The sequence below is a fragment of the Halichoeres trimaculatus genome, unplaced genomic scaffold (assembly GCF_033239565.1).
Source record: "Halichoeres trimaculatus isolate MK-OKI-2021-1 unplaced genomic scaffold, fHalTri1.1 fHalTri1_scaffold_5, whole genome shotgun sequence".
NCBI lineage: Eukaryota > Metazoa > Chordata > Actinopteri > Labriformes > Labridae > Halichoeres > Halichoeres trimaculatus.
The window spans coordinates 39,348,009-39,368,894 of record NW_027437183.1 but is presented as its reverse complement, the minus strand read 5'-3'; the positions used below and the strand labels follow the sequence as shown (position 1 = coordinate 39,368,894).

The 20,886-nt window shown below is 42.6% G+C and overlaps 1 protein-coding gene across 3 annotated transcripts in view; it reads left to right on the top strand.

Annotated features, from left to right (window-relative positions):
- Positions 1 to 5,471: 5,471 nt before the first annotated feature.
- LOC141790891 (histone-lysine N-methyltransferase EHMT1-like) overlaps positions 5,472 to 20,886 on the top strand; it is a 38,070-nt gene continuing 22,655 nt past the window's right edge. For 2 of the 3 annotated variants that reach the window (XM_074671043.1, XM_074671041.1), the window contains exons 1-12: positions 5,472 to 5,571; positions 5,901 to 6,233; positions 7,474 to 7,609; positions 11,148 to 11,236; positions 11,361 to 11,568; positions 11,661 to 11,806; positions 11,894 to 12,037; positions 14,431 to 14,738; positions 14,816 to 14,899; positions 15,008 to 15,096; positions 15,167 to 15,273; positions 20,269 to 20,391. In XM_074671043.1, coding sequence (XP_074527144.1) covers positions 5,952 to 6,233; positions 7,474 to 7,609; positions 11,148 to 11,236; positions 11,361 to 11,568; positions 11,661 to 11,806; positions 11,894 to 12,037; positions 14,431 to 14,738; positions 14,816 to 14,899; positions 15,008 to 15,096; positions 15,167 to 15,273; positions 20,269 to 20,391 — 1,716 coding nt within the window. In that variant the 5' untranslated portion in view covers positions 5,472 to 5,571; positions 5,901 to 5,951. Of the gene's footprint in view, positions 5,572 to 5,592; positions 5,742 to 5,900; positions 6,234 to 7,473; positions 7,610 to 11,147; positions 11,237 to 11,360; positions 11,569 to 11,660; positions 11,807 to 11,893; positions 12,038 to 14,430; positions 14,739 to 14,815; positions 14,900 to 15,007; positions 15,097 to 15,166; positions 15,274 to 20,268; positions 20,392 to 20,886 lie in introns of those variants that run through there. The other variant, XM_074671042.1, reaches the window with a different exon arrangement.

Below are 20,886 nucleotides of genomic sequence, written 5' to 3'. Positions count from 1 at the left end.
AGTGGAGATTTTTGTTGGTTTTGATGGATCAAAGAATGTGAGGACTGGCTCAGTGGTTACAGTTTCCTTTAATTTTTTCCACTCTTTCTCATGTCGTACTGTCCACTCAAACACAGTGTTGTGCTGTAGCAACTCTCTGAGACATGCTGTCTTGGCTGTAAGATTAGGGATGAATTTGCCCAGGAAGTAAATCATTCCCATGGCTCGCAAGACACCCTTTTTGTCAGTGGGGGCAGGCATGTCCAATATGGCTTGCACTTTTGACTGGTCAGGTTCCACCCCTTCACTTGTGACCTTGTCTCCCAAGAAGGTCATCTCTGTGACACTGAAGAGACACTTGTCCCTGTTTAGTTTTAGTCCACTTTTTTAAATTCTCTTTAAGAGCTTCTCCAGTCTCTTGTCATGCTGCTGTTGTGTTGTTCCCCAAACAACCAAGTCATCTATATAGACTCTGGTACCTTCCAGACCCTCTATTACAGACTCCATTGCTCTGTGGAAGATCTCTGGTGCTGATTTGATGCCAAATGGGAGCCTCAGGAAACAGTAACGTCCAAATGGCGTGTTAAAGGTGGTATATTTGCTGCTTTCTGGGTCCAGCCTCAGCTGCCAGAACCCATGTGAAGCATCTAATTTGCTAAAAAATGTAGCACCTGCCATTTCACTCATTATCTCTTCCCGTTTTGGGATTTGATAATGCTCTCTTTTAATGTTTTCATTTAGATCTTTGGGATCAAGGCAGACTCTTATGGCACCTGTCGTCTTCTTCTTGACACATGTGATGGAGTTCACCCAGTCTGTGGGTTCTTCCACTTTCTCAATGACACCCATTTGAGTCATCCTTTTCAGCTCTTTTTTCAAGCCAACTCTCAGTGGTGCTGGCACTCTCCTTGGGGCATGCACTACGGGCTTGGCATCATCCTTGAGCTGAATTTTGTAAGTGTAAGGTAATGTCCCATGTCCTTTGAAAACAGAATGAAACTTTTCCACGATGTCTGTGGCTCCCTGGCTCTGTTGGTTTTCCAGTCTTTTGTCTTGTTTGACTATTTTCATGCTGTCTATGTTTATCTGATAAATCCTCTTTACTAGACCTAGGTCCTCAGATGCCTTGTCTCCTAAGAGCGACTCATGTCCATTAGGCACAATGGTGAACAGCAGGTTATGCTGTTTGCCTTTAGCTGTCACCTTTAGTCTGCATCCACCTTTCGTTTGTATTGGCTGATTATTATAAGCCTTCAGGGGTGTGACTTTTTCTGTGAATTTTCTAGGCTTCTCAGTCAGTGTCCTGAAATCTTCCTCACTGATCAAATTAGCTTTGGCCCCTGTGTCAATCTTAAATGTTACAATAGTCCCATTAACTAATAGTGGAGCAGTCCATTTATCTTTAGTTATTGAATTAACAGTCTGAACTGTATCACTGGCTTTTGATGACGGTGTGATAACATCTTCATCTTGTGACACCATCTTTATGAAAAATGTTTCACTCAAATCATCACTGTCATCTGTGTCTTTCTGCACTGTGTGTACACCCTGTCCCTTCTTTGAGAGACACATTCTGGCATAATGATTTTGTCCCTTGCATTTTGCACACATTTTTCCAGAGGCAGGATATTGTCTAGGTCCGTGCTTCTCACCACATCTTTTGCAGTTGAACATCTCTTTATCACTGGTTTTGGTTTTCACTCTGTCACTTTTAATTTTGCTCCATTGTTTTCTTTTCACTGCCACGGCGTTCACTGCTTCATTTCCTTGGTATGCTGCTCCTTGCGCAGGCTCTCTGAAAGTCAGTACCTGTTGCCGTGCAAGCTCACTGGCGTGGCATATTTTTATAGCACTGTCCAGCGTGAGGTCTGTCTCCCTCAAAAGTTTCTCCCGGAGCTTTTTCTCATTAGTCCCAAAAACTATCTGATCTCTAATCATAGAGTCTCTGAGATCGCCAAAATTACAGGACTGTGCTTTAATCTTAAGGTCGGTGAGAAAATTATCAAATGACTCATCCTGGTGCTGTAAGCGTGAGCGAAAGACGTACCTCTCGTACGTTTCATTTTTCTTTGACAGGCAGTGCTCATCAAATTTCTTCACGACCATGTCAAACTTGTCTTTGTCGTCAGGTTGAGCAAACACAAACGTGTTGAAGACTTCCATTGCTTCTGAGCCGGCGACCGTGAGCAGCATGGCTATTTTTCTTTCCTCTGCTCGTTGATCCACTCCGACTGCCGCAATATACAGCTGGAAATGCTGTTTGAAGGTCCTCCAATTTGCATCCATGTTTTCAGTCAGTTTCAACGGACCTGGCGGTTTTACTGCATCCATGTTGTTGTGTTTCTCTTTCTTGACCCGACTCCTGGTACCATGTAATGTTCGTGTCTATACATTAATAAGTATACTTTAGAACATTATGCTAGCTTCAGCTAGCTGTTTATTCATCAGCTCGTGGTGGATAACTCTCATGTAACTTCCACACTTCCTGTTACAAAACATTTGCTTTATGTGCGACCTCCTGATGACATACTGCCACCTACTGGTGACACCTTTGTTAGCACTTATCATTACAGAGTCAACATCTAAACTCCAGGAACTGGGCCCCTGGCTTTGCCGAGTGCTGTTGTTTAATAGATAGATAGATAGACAGATAGAAAATACTTTATTTATCCCTGAGGGGAAATTCAGGAGTCACAGCAGCAATCACGAAAACTAAAGTAAGAAAGTGCAAAAAGGTCCACAAGAAAATAAATGACGACAGCCCGTCCACCACTCTCCAGCCCAGCCAGTCTCCACCTCCACAGGGTCCAGGACTGAGCCTCCCCAGCAGTCTGTTCAGTCTCTGTCTCCTGGATCCTGTCTGCTCACAGCAGGCGAAGCTCCTCCAATGTGGCGCTGGCGTCCGATGTCAGCTCCGTCAGCCACGTCCGTGAACAGCACGATGCCGCTGGGCTAGCACGGCTAGCTCCTCCATCCCACAGGAGATAGATCCCACGTTCACAACAACAATGGATGGAAGGACAGGTCCACGTCGTCACCTCTCAGCTCACACCTGAGAACCAGCACGTCGTCCTCACCTCCTCCTCCTCACCTCGAGGGAAATCATCAAGCCCTACACCAGTTAGCATTGACATGCTACAGGCTGCTAACAGCTAATTTCACATGTAAACAATGCAGCCATGGTTACATGTAGGATCTCCAGACAAACACAGGAGGAAATTAGTAAAAATATCACTAAAGCCACAAAAAGTTTGGTGTCCATGACCAACAATGAACCATACAAAGTGATGATCCACTCCAAATACAAAGATGACTAATAAGAGACAAAAAAAATTACAAGAAACGGACAAAGACGAGCGAGCTACTGCAACAGGCAGCTACTTGGGCAGCGCCTAGCAACGAACTGAGTGATGGATGGATGATTGTGATTATGATCATGTTTGTGAACGTCCATGTACTCAGTCTTTGCACTACTTTCAGTCAAATTTAGAGTTTACTTGTTAAAAAAAACTATGTGAAGGATGGCTTTGGCACATTGAACAAATGATGATGAAGTGCACATTTAAACACATGACTCCAGAAGCCATAGGTTTTATTGCAGTAAGGTCTTGGCATTTTTGGTGGATGGATTCAGATGACTTAATCCAAACAAAGTACAAATCAAATCTTATAAATGGGTCATTATACGAAAATGGTGGCTTTCTGAGCAGCAATTTTATATTTTTTTGCATCTTTTTTTGCAAACCAAAACATAGTTTCATAACAGTTAATCACTTAGCGTTATGAATCAACATAAATTAGAGCTTAATGTATTTTAATATGTTTTTATAATACTATAAAAATTTCTTGTCCTACTTTTTTGTACCTGGTGTTACCAATGGTTTACATTAATGTTTCACATTAATGTTCATATTGTTCAGATTCACTCACATATCTGCTTCCTTTGTCTTCCAGCTGAGGTTTGGAGGAAAAGAGGAAGACTGAGGCCTATAGGGTGGAGAACTGAGTGATTCCATATTTTTTCCCTTTGCTTGGTCTAAAAAAGAAACTGTTACTGACTACCACAATATTTCTTCTTGATTTATTTATTCATTTTATTTTATTTTGTCTCATTTTTTTAAGCTAGAGAGTAACCGTTTGAAATTATTTTTGTGTCAAGAAGTTTTGTGTCATGTCTGTAATCTGTTTTTTTTTTTTTTTTTTTTGTTCTATTTAATTAAACTGAATGAAGACCCTTCAAGACTGGAGATTCCATCATTTTTACCAGGGGTTGTCTGGTGGGTGTGGTCCAGGATTGACAAGGAGCATTTGGGGTGCAGGGGATGAAAAATCTTGGGAATTAAAATTTTCAGCAGCATTTCAGCTCTTTGTAATGAGAAGTGCAAGTCAGACGTCATGTAGGACCAATGACCAAATAAAGAGGAAAATGATGCACAGAAGCCAGATGCTCACAAAAATGTACAAATACACAGAAAAACAGTTGTGTTATCAAACAAATGTAACTAAGAGTGCAGATAATGTGACATATAAACACAACTTTGGAGTCTTATACCCGAGTGGTTAAAACTAACACACTTCTAATGTCAGTCTTGTTATATAACCAAATGCAGTATAAAAGTTGACGCACCCCTTTTGTGATGTGGCTGATGTGGTGTAAAAATTAAGACCAAGATAAATAACCTCAGAACCTTTTCATCTTAATGTGGCCTATAGTCTGCAGAAGTCAATTAAAAGACAAACTGGAGTCTTTTTTAAACCTAACAACTAAAAAAGTGTGGTTGCATACAATGCATCTGGAAAGTGTGGACAGCGCTTCACTTATTCCACACTTTTTTATGTTAAAGCCTCACTCTAAAATGAAAAAAAAAGGGATAAAATAAAATAAAACAAAATAAAAATACTCATAATTCTGCAAACACCACCCCATTATAACAACTTTAAAAAGGTTTCATTTTGATTTTTTTCTATTTTATTTTGTTTTAAATAAAATAAACTATATTTCATCTGTAAGTTTCCTCTGCTTTTGCTTAAAACTTGAATACTGGCCTGGAAGCTGTACATGAATTTCACTTTTTTAAATTAAACTAATGAAATAATAAACTTTCCCAACAAACTCTGATTCATTGAGATGCACTTGTATAAACCCTGGGTATGAGTGAAATAAAACTAGCCCGTTGTTTCATGAAACAATGCTTATTTAATGTTCTTTTAGCTTCAAAATGACATTTTGATGTGTACATTTTGTTTATTCCTCACCAGGTTACTCTGATCAAAGTTGGCTTGATGATTTACGGTGTTCGAGTTTCGGTTTGGCTTTAATGGCGTCGGAAAGTCTGTTAAATGTTTATGTCCGTGTTTCCAGTTAATCTTCGGGATGTACTTTCCGGAGGTATGGAATAACTTAAGAAAAATAAAAAGAAAAGGTGGGTTAAATAGTTTTGCCGTTTTTTTTCAGCAAACTGCTGAAGTCTGAAATGTTCCACCCGGACCTGAACGCAGCACACACAGAGAGTCACGTGGTCACCAGGCCGAGGCGGATGTGGAAGCTCTAGTTTTCCTCCTCCGCGCGAGCAGATCTGCGGACTGAAGCTGGTAGGATGAAGTTTCATACTTCTATCGTCTGTTGAACCCTCTCTGTGTAACTTTGAGTAAGGTTTACCGGCAGCCCGGTTTGGTCACGTGGTTTTCTGATCAGCCTGCAGCTGCGCAGCGCAGAGCGTCTCTTCCTCCAACTTTAACCCTCATCATTATGCAGATAGGCGGTAACTAACTTTCTCTTTCTCAATTAGCAGAGGGTTGAAACTTTCCTCTCCAAACAGTGATGGAGGTGTTTCCAATGTGGCCTTTGATCGGAACAAAAAAAAGGGAAAACCTGATGTTTTCAAAGAGGAGAATAAAAACTTCTTCGAACTTTTCCTTAGGTGCTGCTGACGCCCTCTGAGGAATAGTCCCCCCCCTCGCTCTGGACCACAATGGATCCCAGTGGATCAGGCAAGAGACCGTCCAGCCCGGATGCAGCTTCTCGCAGTGCTCAGAGACCCAGGGTGAAGATAACTCCCTTCCACAGCTCACCCATACTCAGCAGTGATGGAGCCCTTCGCCGCAAACACACAGGCTCCTTTCTGGACTCATCTGCTCCACCTGACAGACAGAGACTACCTGCTGCTGGGATCTCCAAGCAGTCGGGTCCAGGTCCAGGATCTGTCCCGGCTACAACAGGAGAGAAAGTTCAGCCAAGCTGTCCTCCTGTCAAGGTAAACAGTGGAACGTTTGCAGCTGCTCATCTCTCCATATAGAGCATCACCTACACTCCCTTTGCTCTCCCTCTGACCAGCAGGTTATCAGAGAACACTAAGGGAAGCAAGACATGCACCCTTACATTTGATCAGCTCTAAATGTCCTGTGACAACAAGTTCTTTCTGTTTACGTTTCCTTGAGATACTAACTGACCCCACTGCCTCCCTCTAGCTGCTGGTTTCCTCTCTTCAGGAAAACCACAGATGATCAGGACTCTTTGTCTCAGAAAGTAGTGAGCGAAAAAAAGAACAGGCTTCATTTGTGCAAATTTCAGGGCCTCTGCTCTCAAAGTTTTTATAGAGTTGCTTGTTCACATGTCTCTCACTGTGTAAACTCTTCAATGGAACTATTATTGTAGCCAAATCATTTGTGTGTGCGTAAAGGCATCAACAAATGTGCTAACAGATCCACAAATATGTGAACAGATTTGCAATTGTAAAACATTTACAAATGTGTGTGCAAATCCATAAAAAATGGCGCATAGCCACAAATGTGCATGCAAATCAACAAATGCATGGACAAATCCACAAATGTGTAAATTGATTTGTAAATAGATATCTATTCTTAAATAGCTGAGAAGTCTGAGTGTTTTTTCTACAGGACCCAAAATTACACACAAATCATTGTAACAACTGAGACGGGCCTCCTGATTGGCTGTCACAGTCCTGCTGTGCGAGTGATCTGGAAATGCATAGAAAAAGATCTGTCTGTAAGAGGCACCTCCAATGGTGGCGCTGCAGTCCAATTAAAACAGATCCTCCTCACAGCCTCTAAGTAATAGCTAAAGAAAGGTGGTCTCTGTGGGCTGAGGAGCAGACAGGAGCAACAGTCTCTATTTGCAGGTATTTGTTCACTTGGTGAAATACACACAGAACACAGCAGTGTTGCTTTTTGGTTACAGCCAGGGATCCAGCTGTCAGGATGACTGACAGCTGATCCAGCTGTGCTCAGTGAACACTTTTGTCATGGACTAAAATTTCTCACACAATGCAGACTGGCTGTTTAATGTTTTTAGAACAGTCTTTCTTTGACTGCTCAAGCCTTCAGTTTAAACTTTTTTATGTTCCATGTGTTTCCAAAAGCTGTTCTCTTGAAGCTGCAGCATAGTGCTGTCAGGGCTCTGAAAATGTTCTTACTGGATCTTTATGAACAGATGTTTAAGTGTGAAAATAATCTTAATTCTTAACACCCTGGCAGCCTGCTGGTAAGAATGCCCCAAAGTCCGGCCTGGTGAAACCCCAGAAGTCTGGACTCCCTTCCAATTCAGCGCGGGGTCACAGCCAGAAGAGTAAAGAGAAGAAAGGAGTCCCCACTGTCCTGAAACCTCACGCAGGTGAGTTTAGATTCCCTCTGCAGCCTGATGACAGGTTGTTTGAGAGTTTTTCTGCTTTGTTTAAACACTGTTTGCCTTGGTTAGTTACAGCTACTGTCAGGACACTGGACTGGACTGAGAATAAACGCCTCTCTGGGACCTACAAAAGCAAATTAATCTCACAATGAATAAAATAAAAAATTAATAATAATTAATCCTAATAATTATAGAGGAGTCTGCGTAATGTAAGGAAATTATTTTATTAATATTGTAAAGCCAAGAATCCTATCTAACCTGACTGAAGGTAACGCTCTGAGTAAATCCCAAACAAAGAAGAGCTGATCGCATATTTCCTCCACACACCTGATATAAAAACACGTCCATCAGCTCTGCTTGTTTCATTGATTTCAGCAAAGCTTTTGATCCCATTGGGCACAGTGGTCTGTTCTGCCAGTTCCTTCAAAGTGGGATTGGAGGAAAAATGTTTGATTTGATTCAGGGTAAATATTCAGAAAGTGAATGTGCTGTCAGAATTGGACAGAACATAACCAAGTTCCTTAAACAGCACTGTGGCGTCCATCAGGGCTGCAGCCTATAACCAACTCATTTTAACATTTACATTGATCATTTATCCAAACTGCTGGAGAACTCTCCAGGATCACGTCTCCATTCAGAGGGAAAAGACCTTGAATATCTTTTTTATGCAGATGACTTGCTGTTGTCATCTCAAACAGAACAAGGACTTTAAGAGCTCCTAAACATCCTCCATGACCACTGTGAAAACTGGAATATCAGTGTTAGTCTGGACAACACTAAAATATGACCTTCCGAAGGAAAGCCAGAAATCCCAATAACAAACATCATTTTATTTTAGGGAACACAACAGAAAGTCCCACCATGGAGTACAGGTACCTGGTTATTACTGCCTCAGGACGTTTTGGTTAGGCCATTAGTTCATTGGCTGATAAAATTGGTTGAGCTTATTGCTCTATAAGAAGGACATTATTTAAATTGAACTCCCATCCTTCTGTTCTGAAGTCTGGGTCTTTTAATGAAAGCAGAACTCTGGGACTCAGACCCAGTAGAAAAGATTCTCCTGGAGTTCTGTAAGAACATTTGAAGAGTCCACAGAAACTGTCCCAGCCATGGCCGCAGAGCGGAGCTGGGCCAATTCCCTCTGCTGGCTCCAATTAAAAGAGAAGCATTAGATTTACCAACCCCCCAATGGAGTCTGAGCCCGACAAACACAGAGCTTGTCTGAAAACGCTGCGCTCCCTGAAAAGACGAAAACACCACTCTACAGGACATAGGATCTTATTTTCAAAATAAAGACCAACAAGTCATCACCAACTCCCAGTGACAGAAACTAGACCGCATAATGAGGAGAAGTATTACCATCAGAGGAAGCTGGAAACTCAATCCATCAGCAAATAAGAATGTTATAATTTATCAAATGGAAGATTAAAATCTGTAGATTCTTGAACAGTTATTAAAGAGCCCTTATGCCGCGGCCACACCACGCTCCAAGTGCACAAACGCCCCGAACGTGGCGCGCCAAACGCGTCCAACACTCTGTCCGGGGCGAATCGGCATCTAAACGCATCTTTGCATTGACTCTGTATGTAATCTCGCCTCAAATTCGCGCTTGGTGTAGCAGTACCATCAAAGAGACAGACACTCACTAAATACAGACTCTCTAAATGGAAACTGGTCAATAGTACCTGCGTTTCCACTACACCTAGACTTGAAAAAAACCTAAATATCGCAATTAAAAAATGGTAATGGAAACATCAAAATTTTGAAAAGTCCTCTAGAATTTCTGCGAAAGTTTTTACACTCTCATGAGGTGGTTTTTCTGAAGTTATGAGTAGGTGGAGATGGACAGGAAAGGTAAATATATCCTGCTCTGTGTTTCTTATGGCCAGCATTTACTTCAGTACCGGGTCTGTCGATGACTGGCCTCAAAAGTCTGTATCAGAAAGTAATGGGTGATGAAACGGATATGATGTCCATATATGACACCCTCTAAAGGTAGGGTCTGCAGGAATTTTAGTTACTTGTTAGTAAACTCAAAATTCAACCTTTGCTCCTCCTCCTTGGATCAGTGCCAGCTGCAGCTCACACCCACAGCCTCCAACCATGATTATGCATGTTAGCACAAGTTAATCACTGGTATTTGTCACATACCTGATTGGCAGGAAGCTAACTCATGTATAGCATGATTGGCAGGAAGCTAACTCATGTATAGCTGCACAGAGGAGACAATTGAGCTGGATTGTTCCTGTAAAAGTTTACTATTATTTTTCTAGGAAAATCCTGCAGACTGTACCTTTAAGGCTAAGTGTTACCAAATTTTATGTACTCATGACTAAAACCAGAGAATCAATGAACTTTTAGTGTGACAGAAATTGACAGGGGAGCACTCTGAAATTAGAGGAATTCTCTAAAATATCGATAACTTTGGTAAAAAGCAGAACCAAACCCTATCTGTATGTATGTATGATAGCATGATGAGCCTAACACAACCACTGTGTGAAACACAGTCATTTCTCTTAAAGTCTGGATTAATGCTCATTCATAGAGACTTGGTGTAAATAGATTTGGGTGGCTCTGATGCAACAAGCTGCCCCATGTATAATTCCATTTTTAAGCATGAAGATGGAGATTAACCGGCTTTGGCTCAAAAGAGACTTCTAATGAATTCAAACAAACTAAAACACTCAGTGAAACACATTTAAATTGAAGATGCTTCAGATAAGACACCTAACATGTTTTTTGTTTGTTTGTTTTGTTTTGAAATATAGACCATTGTTGGTTTATTTTTTGTTGTTATTTTACCACTGTATTTATTTTTTATTCATGTTTTTTCTTTTTTTGTTTTTAATGTGTTTGATTGCTGATAGCAACATGTTAAAGATTTTTTTGAATTTGAATTGGACGAATTAATAGGCAACTTACTTCATTTTCAGGGTTAAAATGAAGGTATGTCTCAAATTTATATTTTGAAGTTTTTGAAAATGTCAAAAAGAACCTCCTGCACACTCTCAAAAATAAGTAGCTGACAATGTTTCCATAAAATAGTTTTGGTAATAACTGTTTATAATCTGAAGTGCCACCAAAACAAATGAATGAAATGAGTGGTAGTCAAGCCGGGACCCTAAAGCAGACTGAGGTACAGGAGCAGTTTCAGGGAGTTCTTGGTAAAGGTGCAGGTGAAACATGCTGATCCAAATCCAGAGGAGAGGGAGATTCCTGCAGGCAGGAGTGGGCGCAAAGCTGAGGTGAGAGCAGGTGAGAGAGTTTGTTAGAGTGGTTGAGGCTGGGCAGGGAGCTGGAGGCTCCAGGAGGCACCAGAGGAGAAGGAGAGGACACCGGTAACTATACGCAGGGCTGTAGATTCGGGCCCATGTGCTGCGTAGCTGCAGAACATGTGGTACCATAGTGAGGGGTTTTGAGGTGGGTACTTGGAATGGTGACCACCCCTCTGGACATACTGCTGCTGGCACTAACTCTTCTTCTCCTTCTGCTACTTCTGTGTCTTTCTGTTTTTTTTTTCCAGCTGTAAAGAGGAAGAAGAGGAAGATGGGAATGTATAACCTGGTCCCTAAGAAGAAGGCCAAACCCCTCAAACAGCAGGAGAAGGAGAAGGCAGGTGCTTTTATGTACTAATGACTCCTCTGTTTACCTTGTTTGTTCTCTGTGCTGAGAGTGACACCTGTCAGATGCCGTGCCTGGAGCAAACCTGACGAGTGGCTGGTCTTTGTCTCATCAGAAAGAGGATCAAGCAGTGGGTCAGGTGAAGAATGGAGCTACAGGAGAGGGGACACCTGTAATACTCCCTGAGATGTTAAGGCCTGCCAGAAGTGATGCTCTGGAGGGGGCGGAGCCTGAAAACAGCAGCCACGCTGAATACACGGAGCTGACTTTGGACTGTTTGGACCTTAAGGCCCAGGAGGAGCTTCTCTCACCTCCACAGTCAGGTGAGAGCAGATCCACGCTGACTGAGGGGTCTGCAGAGGATCTTTAGAGTCATCAGAACCTGTGTCAGTGGTTTGGTGTGACCTGTCTGCAGGGGCAGCAGTGGGAGCTGTGGGGGCAGAGTCAGACCTGGCTGAAGAGTTACCTCTGTGTTGTTGTCGTATGGAGACCCCTCACAGCGGAGGTAGCCTGTCCACGCAAGACCAGACCTGCATGGCCATGGAGAGCACGGATGGCGTGGTAAACTTGGATTCATCCTCTTCATGTTACTCCTCATAAAAACATGGCCATCTAATCTGACCTCAGCGTTCTGTTTCCTCTCCACAGCTGAGTCAGTGTCAGAGGAGAGTGATGAAGCAGGAGATGATGAGACCTTCCAACACAGTCCACCTGCTGGTTCTGTGTGAGGACCACCGAGCGGGCATGGTCAAGCACCAGTGCTGCCCCGGCTGTGGACTCTTCTGCAGGAAGGTAAGAGCAGGGCCATAACCGAAGGAGGATCAAGAGCTGAACTCAGCTGCTTTTAAATATTTCTGGGGGACTTGATTAGACTGGAGAAATACTCATGAACAGGTTTTCAGCGTTGCAAAATGAATTTTGCATTGATGAAATGAAAAATAAATTCAGTTAATCTTTACAGTTTTTTAATTCCTGATTTTGATGACATGATTTGGAGAGTGTCACGGCAAACACAACCCTGGGTTTTTTCATTCAGTCAAGGGCTTCCAGGTGTCTGCTGCCCGTGGCAATATCGTTGTGGCTACCAGTTAAGGTGGAGGAGACAGACCCTACCTGTGCAGTCTTCTCCCTGCTAGGCCTGGCGTCGATCTCCCAGCTAGCTTGTGCTGCTCAGTTCCAGCGAATATTCTCCACCGTCGGATGACAGTTCATTGTTTTTAATACATATAACACGCGATAATAACTAGACTTGGGGATAGAGGAAAGGGAAAGGCGAAACAGTCTCTCATTCAGCACACACTGTGGCACTCCTCAGGTCCTCCTCACTGTGCACCTGCTAGGCTCTGCTCATCAAGCCCCGTCATTGGCTGTTCCTCCAGGCAGGAAGGCTTGCCCCCTCCTTACCAGCCTGACAGCCACGCCACACAACCTAACAGGGAAAAAGAAAAATGTTGACAGGTAGAAAAGTGGGCTTGACCTCATTGTTGGACCACCTGGTTCTCTACCTGAACTTTCTTTTTTATCTTTTTTCGCTCTTGAAATTAGTGCAAAGCTAAAGGGTTTGCCATCCCTGGTCCAAAGCTCTGTCCCAGTTATGATATAAATAATCTATAAGCAGGGTTTCTATGAAAACTACAGGCCCAATCCCAAACAGGGATTCCTCCCACACCCACCAATCCATTTTAGATATGACGTAAAAAGAGGGTGATCCTAAGCAGAAAAAGATATCAAAGAAAAGGCTTCAACATGTATGGTGATGTCCTGAAATAAATATCACCAAGAGCACAAAACTATCGCAGGTATTAGTGCCAAGTTGAAGAAAAAAAGAAGTGAATTTACCAGAATAAAGTCATAATTTGGATTAATCTTTTAAAAAAATACTTCCTTGTGTGGGACTAAGGACGCGGTCACACTGACAAACTGTGCCGAGCACGCTTCAGCCCTGAAGCCCGTTTTGAATGGACAGTTTGACCACAGCCGGGCCGTGCTTGAGCATGATTCACTTCTCTGCTTTGGCAAGCTTCAGAGAGGTGAGCTTCGGCACGGTTTGCTTCATGCATGAGCACAAGCACGTATGAAAACCCTGAGCGCATCTCTCCACAATCATTTTCAACAGTAGCAGGGTGTTAGAGGGCTGTGTGGGACCAAAACAACTTACCATAAGTCTAAAAGTCTCTGGAGTCGAAGCAGCGCTCTCTGTGTCTCATTGTGCTGACTCTGATGAGATCACGCTTCATGTAAACAGACGCTCCACAATGACCTAGGTGGACCATGTGCGTGTGTGATACCTGCTAAAGTCTGGTTCATATAGGAGTAGTGTGACACCTGGCCGTACTCTGCAGTGGGAGAACGGAGCTGTGAGGGGCAATCGTGCTTCAGCACGGCGCGGTTCGGATGGCCAGTGTGACCACGTGCTAATCCTCCGTCATATAAAATCCTTATAAAGACAACAAAGTAAATCATTGTGCTCAAATCAGAGATCAGTGTTTGTTCACTCAGTGGAGATAATTGATTTCTTGATTGTGAACCTGAAACAGTAGAACAGATCTGATCACTGAAAATTTTACATACTTGTGAATTTTATTAGTTATTATTGAAATAATTGTCCATCTTCTGCTCTTGTGGCACTTGACTACTCTCAAGCCCTGGTTCTACTTCACCTTTTATTTGTTTCTTTTAAAAAAAAAAAAAAAAAAAAAAAAACCTCGCTGTTTCACTCATTTTTTGAAAACTGTAGAACTTGAAAAGAGAAACTTAAAGTTTTGGGGCTCGCAACCCCTGAACAGCATCCTGCTCCCTATGACAGTCACTTACAACAGGGTCTGATGGTTGATGTTGGTGCACCTCACAGGAATGCTTCTCTTTACCACCCTGACAGTGTGAATGGCCATTATATTACAGACAGCTTCAGCAGTCAGTCACTTCCTCTCTGAATTTCACTGTGCTTTCCTGGGGACAGTAGAGCTAACAGCATTAATCCACAGCCTCCTCTTCTGTTTCCTCTCTCAGACTCTGAGGGAGCACATCCTGAGTCTCCCTGTCAGGCTCAGGTGGCAGTAGGGTCTGGTCATTTCCCCTCAGCCTGTAGCAGCAGCCAGCCTGTCTTGCCCCCCACAGGGCGCCTCCAGATGTGTGTGACGTCTCTTAAAAGTGATGGATTGTGTTATTCTGCCTGACCTCCACAGGGCACCTTCATGGAGTGCAGACCGTATGGCAGCATCTCTCACCGCTTCCACCGGGACTGCGCCTCCATCCTGAAGGACCTGAAGTTCTGTCCTCATTGTGGAGAAGATGCCAGCGGAGCAAAGGAGGTCACCGTACCAAAAGCCGACCCATCTCCCTCTGTACCCAGGTCTAACCCTGATCCACCACTTCCAGCTGTGCCCACTGTGGCCACCCTGCCATCGGTATCCAACACTCCTGCTGTTCCACAGGTGCTACGAGCTAAGAAGAGCGTAGAGCCACCAAGGGGCAGAGAGGACAACCCGAGCAGGTACGACACGTCTGAAAACACCTTAAGAGGTAGAAGAAGTTCTTCAGAAGAGTGACTGTGTGACTCTGACTCTCCAGGTTGAAGAGTGAAGCTGTGTTTCCTCCCGACAGACATCCCAAAGAGTCCCTGGAGAGCATCCTGACGGCTCTGGATGATGAAAAGTAAAGTGAACTGTGAAATGTTTTGACATCAGAAGCTAAAGAAGTGCTGTGTGGATCTTTTTTCTCTTTTATTTCAAATTATTGATGAAGACCTTTCATCTGTTTCAGCCTGAAGCCAAAGAAAATAAAGTACCCAACCAGGCAGCTGTTCATCTCTGCCAAACAAGGAGAGCTGAAGAAGGTCATTCACCTCCTGGGTAGGTCCACAGACACAGAGCTCAGCGCTGGTTCTTCAGGAGGGAACCTGATGATATTTGTTTGTTGCAGTTGATGGGAGGGATCCTAACGTACTGATGGAGGGTCAGAACAAATGCACTCCTCTACATGCTGCAGCTGCTGAGGGTCACCAGGAGATCTGCCACATGCTGGTTCAGGTGAGGAGGAGACGCTTAGCTTAAAGTAACAGACTTCAGCTGACTCACTTTGTGGATGTCATTCAGTTTTTAAGCCTTTAGGGTCTGTGGCAGGAAGATGTTAATAGTTTTTCACATGGTATATATTTTTGTCACCTATTCCTCACTGAACACAAAACTTATGGTTTCTATTTTCCTATGTAAGAGTGGAGTAAAACAGGGGGAGTATGGATGATGATTTATTGATATAACAAAACTAACAGCTCTCTTGTTGGTGTTCATGTTCAGTGGTTCCTTGTCTGCTTGGTGAGCTTGAGTTAGAGGGCTCAGGACTTTGTCTGATCTGGGGCTACGAAGTAAACAGAATAATATTTTCACGTTGGATAAAAAAAAATCAATCAATCAATCAATCAATCAATGTTTATTTCTAAAGTCCTTTACAGTAACCCCAAAGGCCCCCAAAGTACAGTATCAGATGATAGATAAGAACACTATGGATAAAAGCAACATAAAACAAAACCGTTAGAGCAAGACATAAACAAAAAAGATACTTAAAAATGTAACGTGAGGTGTGACAGCGGCAAGGTTCATAAAAGCCATTCAGAAGAGATAAAACAAAATAAAACTTACTAACAAGAGCACAAGACTCAAAAGCCTTAGTCAGGGTTAAAAGCTGTTCTAAAAATGTGAGTTTTCAGTTTAGATTGAAAAAGACCAAAGTCAGTGGTGGTGCGGATGTCTGGGAGCAACCTGTTCCACAATGAAGGTGCAGCAACAGCAAAAGAACGGTCCCCCCACTGTTTACATCTGGACCTTGGAATGTCCGAAAGGAACTGGCCAGAAGAACGCAGGGCCGTCGTATGGCTATGTTCAGTTAAAATCTCTGACAAATATGGAGGAGCCAGGCCATGAATGGCATTAAAAACAAACAACAAAAGCTTAAATCATTTTTAAAAGGAACTTGAAGCCAGTGGAGAGAAAACAGCACAGGGGTGATAGCGTGTTTGTAAGAAATCTAGCCGCAGCATTTTGAATGAGCTGGAGGCGAGAGAGGGAAGACTGGCTGAAGCTGACATAAAGGGCATTACAGTAGTCAAGCCGGGAACTAATAAAGCATCCAATGAGTAGAGGTCACCAATTATCACCGAGAAGCTTCTCATTGACAGGTAAGATAGACTAGGCAAGATACAAGGACTGTGTGGTCAATAGTGTCAAAAGCCGCAGTGAGGTTGAGCAGCACCAGCATTCATGGACAGGGTGATAGCATTGTGAACCGTTAACAATGCTGACTGTACTATGTTGGGATCTGAAAACAAAATGAAAATTTTCAAGGACTGAGTTAGATTAAAAAAACGACTTTTTCTAAAATCTTAGAGAGAAAAGGCAGGTGGGATACAGTTCTAAGATTAGGCAGCACAGAGGGATCAAGATGGGATCTTTTTATAAGAGGCCTGACTACAGCATGTCTTAAGGCAGCTGGGACAAACCCTGAACAGAGACAAGAATGAACAAAAACAAGCAGACAAACAACATCAAAAACCTCCTTCAGGACTTTGGCTGGAATGATGTCCAGGGGACAGTTAGTAGGTTTCATGCCATTAACCAACTTAGAGAAGGCAGACAGAGACAGAGAAATTGTGTGAAACTGCCTGAAGACAGCAGAGAGTGCAAGAAAAACACACACATCACCAGGAGACAACTGGGATAAACTATTTACACTCTGCCTGACAGTTGAACAAGGACTCTTTCTTGTTCAACTGACAACAAACCCAGGAGAGGTGGATGGCAAGCCAGACACAGGGGCGCCATCTTGCCGGAATCACTTGAAAAACACAATAAATGAGGCAATAAAAAGTCTGTGTGAACCCATTTAGAAATAAATGTTTCTCTATATTCAGAAATATGATGCTGTGTAGTAACCACACCTCTGAGGCCTCTGTGACTTCTCTGACCATGGCAGTGTCAGCCACCTCATAAACCATGAATAGAGCTTGTCTGACACTATTGTGGTTTTACCCAGAGACTGTTTCTGGTGGCTGTGACGTTATTTCCCTGTGCTCGTCTCTGTGCATGTGTGTCCGTGAATCGTGGCAGAACTCAGCTGTGCGAGATACAGAGAGCAGAGGAGAAACGTGAATATGATATCATTAAAAGATATGTTATGGGAGATAAAGTGGGGAAAATATGTATTGAACATGTCAACTTTTTTCTTATTACATTTATTTCCAAAGCTGCAATTCAACTGAAAAATTCTACATTGGTATTAACTCAAATAATCCACACATGAAAAGAAATCACGACATTCAGGTCCATAAATAGTGATTATGTGGAATTAAATATGATAACACAGGAAAAAAGTATTGAACACACATGGAAAGGCTGTATACTATGGAAAGGAAATGCACCATACTATCTGAAATCTGTCAGTAATTATTACTTAAACTTCCAATTAGTACAAACCAACATCAGCTGGGCTTAGAGCAAATTGATGGTCCTATAAAAAAGGTTGTTTTTTCACCAAGCAGTTAAATATGGGTATATGGGTAAAGGCAAAGAGTTCTCTGAAGACATTCACAACCTGATTGTTGCTCAGCATCAGAATGGAACTGGTTACAGACTTATATCAAAGCACCTGAATATTCCAGTCAGCACCACTGGGGCCATTATTCCCAAGTGGAAGAAGCACCACCTTACCATCAACAGGCCACGCACAGGAGCTCCTTGAAGATTTCTGACCAGAGAGTCAGAAAGATAGTCAGAAGAGTATTCAATGAGCCAAGGACCACCCTGAAAGTGCTCCAGTAAGACTTGGAGGCAGCAGGTACAGCTGTTGCAGAGAAAACAATAGGCAATGCACTCCACCGCCATGGCCTCTATGGACGGTCAGCCCACAAGACTCCATTCCTCAAGAAAAAGCATGTTGAAGCTGTTTGGTAAACAGCATCTTGACAAGCCTGTAGAATACTGGGAGAATGTTGCTTGGAGAAAGTTTGGAGGTGGAAGCATCATGGCATGGTTGTTTCTCATCTCGTGGTATTGGCAAACTTTATATAATAGACGGAGCAATGAATGGAAAACTCATATTGATTATTGTCACTAGCCTTATTAAGACTCTTGCACATTAGTATGTTTCAAATAATCCCAGGTTTTTCAAATGAGTTTTCTTTGAAGTTGCTCAGCTTGAAGCAGCCTCTTGCACTTTGAAACCATTTTAAAATGTCTTCAAGTGAACTTTTTCTCTGTTCACTGATGATTAAAAACTCTGACAAACTATGTTTTTGTTAACTAGACAAAACTTTCAGTAGTAGACTGTTGGAAGTTTAAAATCCTTGACATGACCTGATGCTATGAAGAGCTTTGTAAGTCAGAAGAAGAATTTTAAACTCTATTCTAGATTTTATAGGTAACCAGAGTAGAGATGCTAACACTGGAGAGATGTCCCCTCTCCTCCTGGTCCAAGTCAGTACCCGAGCTGCAGCTTTTTTAACCAGCTGAAGAGTCCTAATAGACTTATTAGAAGGTTAAAAGAGAGTTGCAATAGTCCAGCCTAGAAGAAATAAAAGCATGGACTAGTTTCGCAGCATCGCTCTGAGACAAGATGGGTCTGATTTTCCTGATATTACAAAGATGAAAAAATGCCGTCCTCGAGACCTGTTGGACGTGAGACTTAAAGTACAGGTCCTGATCCAAAAGGTCTGTCAGGTTCCTGACAGTGGCTAATGTGATCCAAAGCGGTGATTTGGTCAGAGAAAGACTCTCTGAGGTGCCTAGGTCTAATGACCTTTCCTTACTCTAGGAGTGTAAAGAAATAGTCAACTCATGATATGATACAAGTTTGCCTTTGACATTAATGTCCTATCCTAATGAAAAATGGCACCTATAGCTTTTCCACAAACAGGGCAGGCTGGGTGAATTAATAAAATGCACCCTTTCTAAAGCAGTGTGTTCTTGAAGCAGCTGACAGCTCTCAGTGGATCAATCAGAAGACAGACAGTTAAGTCATATCTCCTGTTCAGATCCTCAGAGATAAATTTAACACACCAGTACTTCACACGATGGGCTAATAGTTCAGTGCGAGTACAATAGCTCAGGCTCACGCCAGCGTCAGCTGATCAGAGGGAGGATGACTGACAGCTAATGTTTTCTCAAACCCTGATACATCATGTTGGCAGGTCAAACATACTGAAACAGACGGTTTGATGCTGCCTGACTGTAGTTTGATCAAACGTTAAATAAAGTTTGTTACGTAACCATGATTGTTAAAAGTTAACGGAAGGAGGAAAGGAAATGTTCCAAAGTTATGATCTCCTAACCAACAGAAACCTCCCGTGCCCTGATGCAGCAGGGGAGAGTCTGTGTAAAGAGAAGAGCTGATCCAGACGGATGCATCTTCGGTCCTGCACATTACCCTGCAAGAACTAGCTGTTAGTTGTACAGAGCTGTTGTATGAATACATCTCCCTCATTTTCAGCACCAGGCTTGCAGAACCTGAATATTTTGTGCGGAGTTACTGCAGTCATGCACTAAAACTCGGCCCTTTGATTTTGTTAAACTTGATTTTATTTGGTGCATCTTTGACATTTATTTCACTTTTTTTTTAATATCACTTTTTAATTTCATGAAATTTCGTGCCATGAAATTTTGTTAGGCCCCTACCTTACTCTAAAAATGAGCAGAGACAGCACAACAGTTTTGCAGTGGAGAGTGGAGAGTCTAGGATCAATGATTATACTCAGATTTTACACAAGAAGAAGAGTGAAAGTAGAGAAATGGTGCAGGGGTGCTTCACCATCACTGGTTGAATTAATGAATGAGGTAAAGATCAATTGTGAATGGACTCAAACTGTGAGGATCAAAAGACACTCAAACGTGAATGAAACTTCCAGGTATTTTCACCAGAAGATGAAAGCTGGCACATTCTGTGATACCAGTGTATGAAACCATGTTCTGTGGCACTGTGCTGATTTATATTTTTGCTATGTGCATTGTGGGGCTTTTTCACCATTTGTTACTCAGGCCGGAGCCAACCTGGACACGTTTGACGAGGAGCAGAGAACGCCCCTGATGGCCGCCTGTGAGAACAACTACCTGGACACGGTGAAGTACCTGCTGAGAGCCGGGGCGTCTGTCAGCCATAAGGTGAGTGGCCACACCAGTGCCCTGTGAGATCATGTTTGACAGCATTTACTTGTCATGTCAGTGTGATGTTTGTCTCACGTCACACTCTGCTTTTCCATCTGTCACTTAGCCTGATCTCACTCCATCACCTGCTGCCACTGCTCTCTTCTTCTTCTTCACTCTGTCACTGTTCATGATAGTCAACACTCTATCATTGACAATGATAGGGCTCTTTACCTCTGAAACACCTGATGTTGTAGGTCCTACACCTTAGACGTTTGCATCTTTTTTACTCTAAAAAGCCATTCAGGTGTCATTTTGTCTTTTAATACCTTCAAATAAGACATTTTTCTGGACTTATCAGGTGAACATGGCTCGTATTGAATCCAGTAAGAGCTTTTTTTTTTTTTTTTTTTTTTCAATAAGACCTAATCACATGCTTTGATTCAGTGGTTCAGTTTGTCAGTAGAAAACTTCCTTTATAAGAGCTCAGAGATATTTGTCTCATTTCTTTCC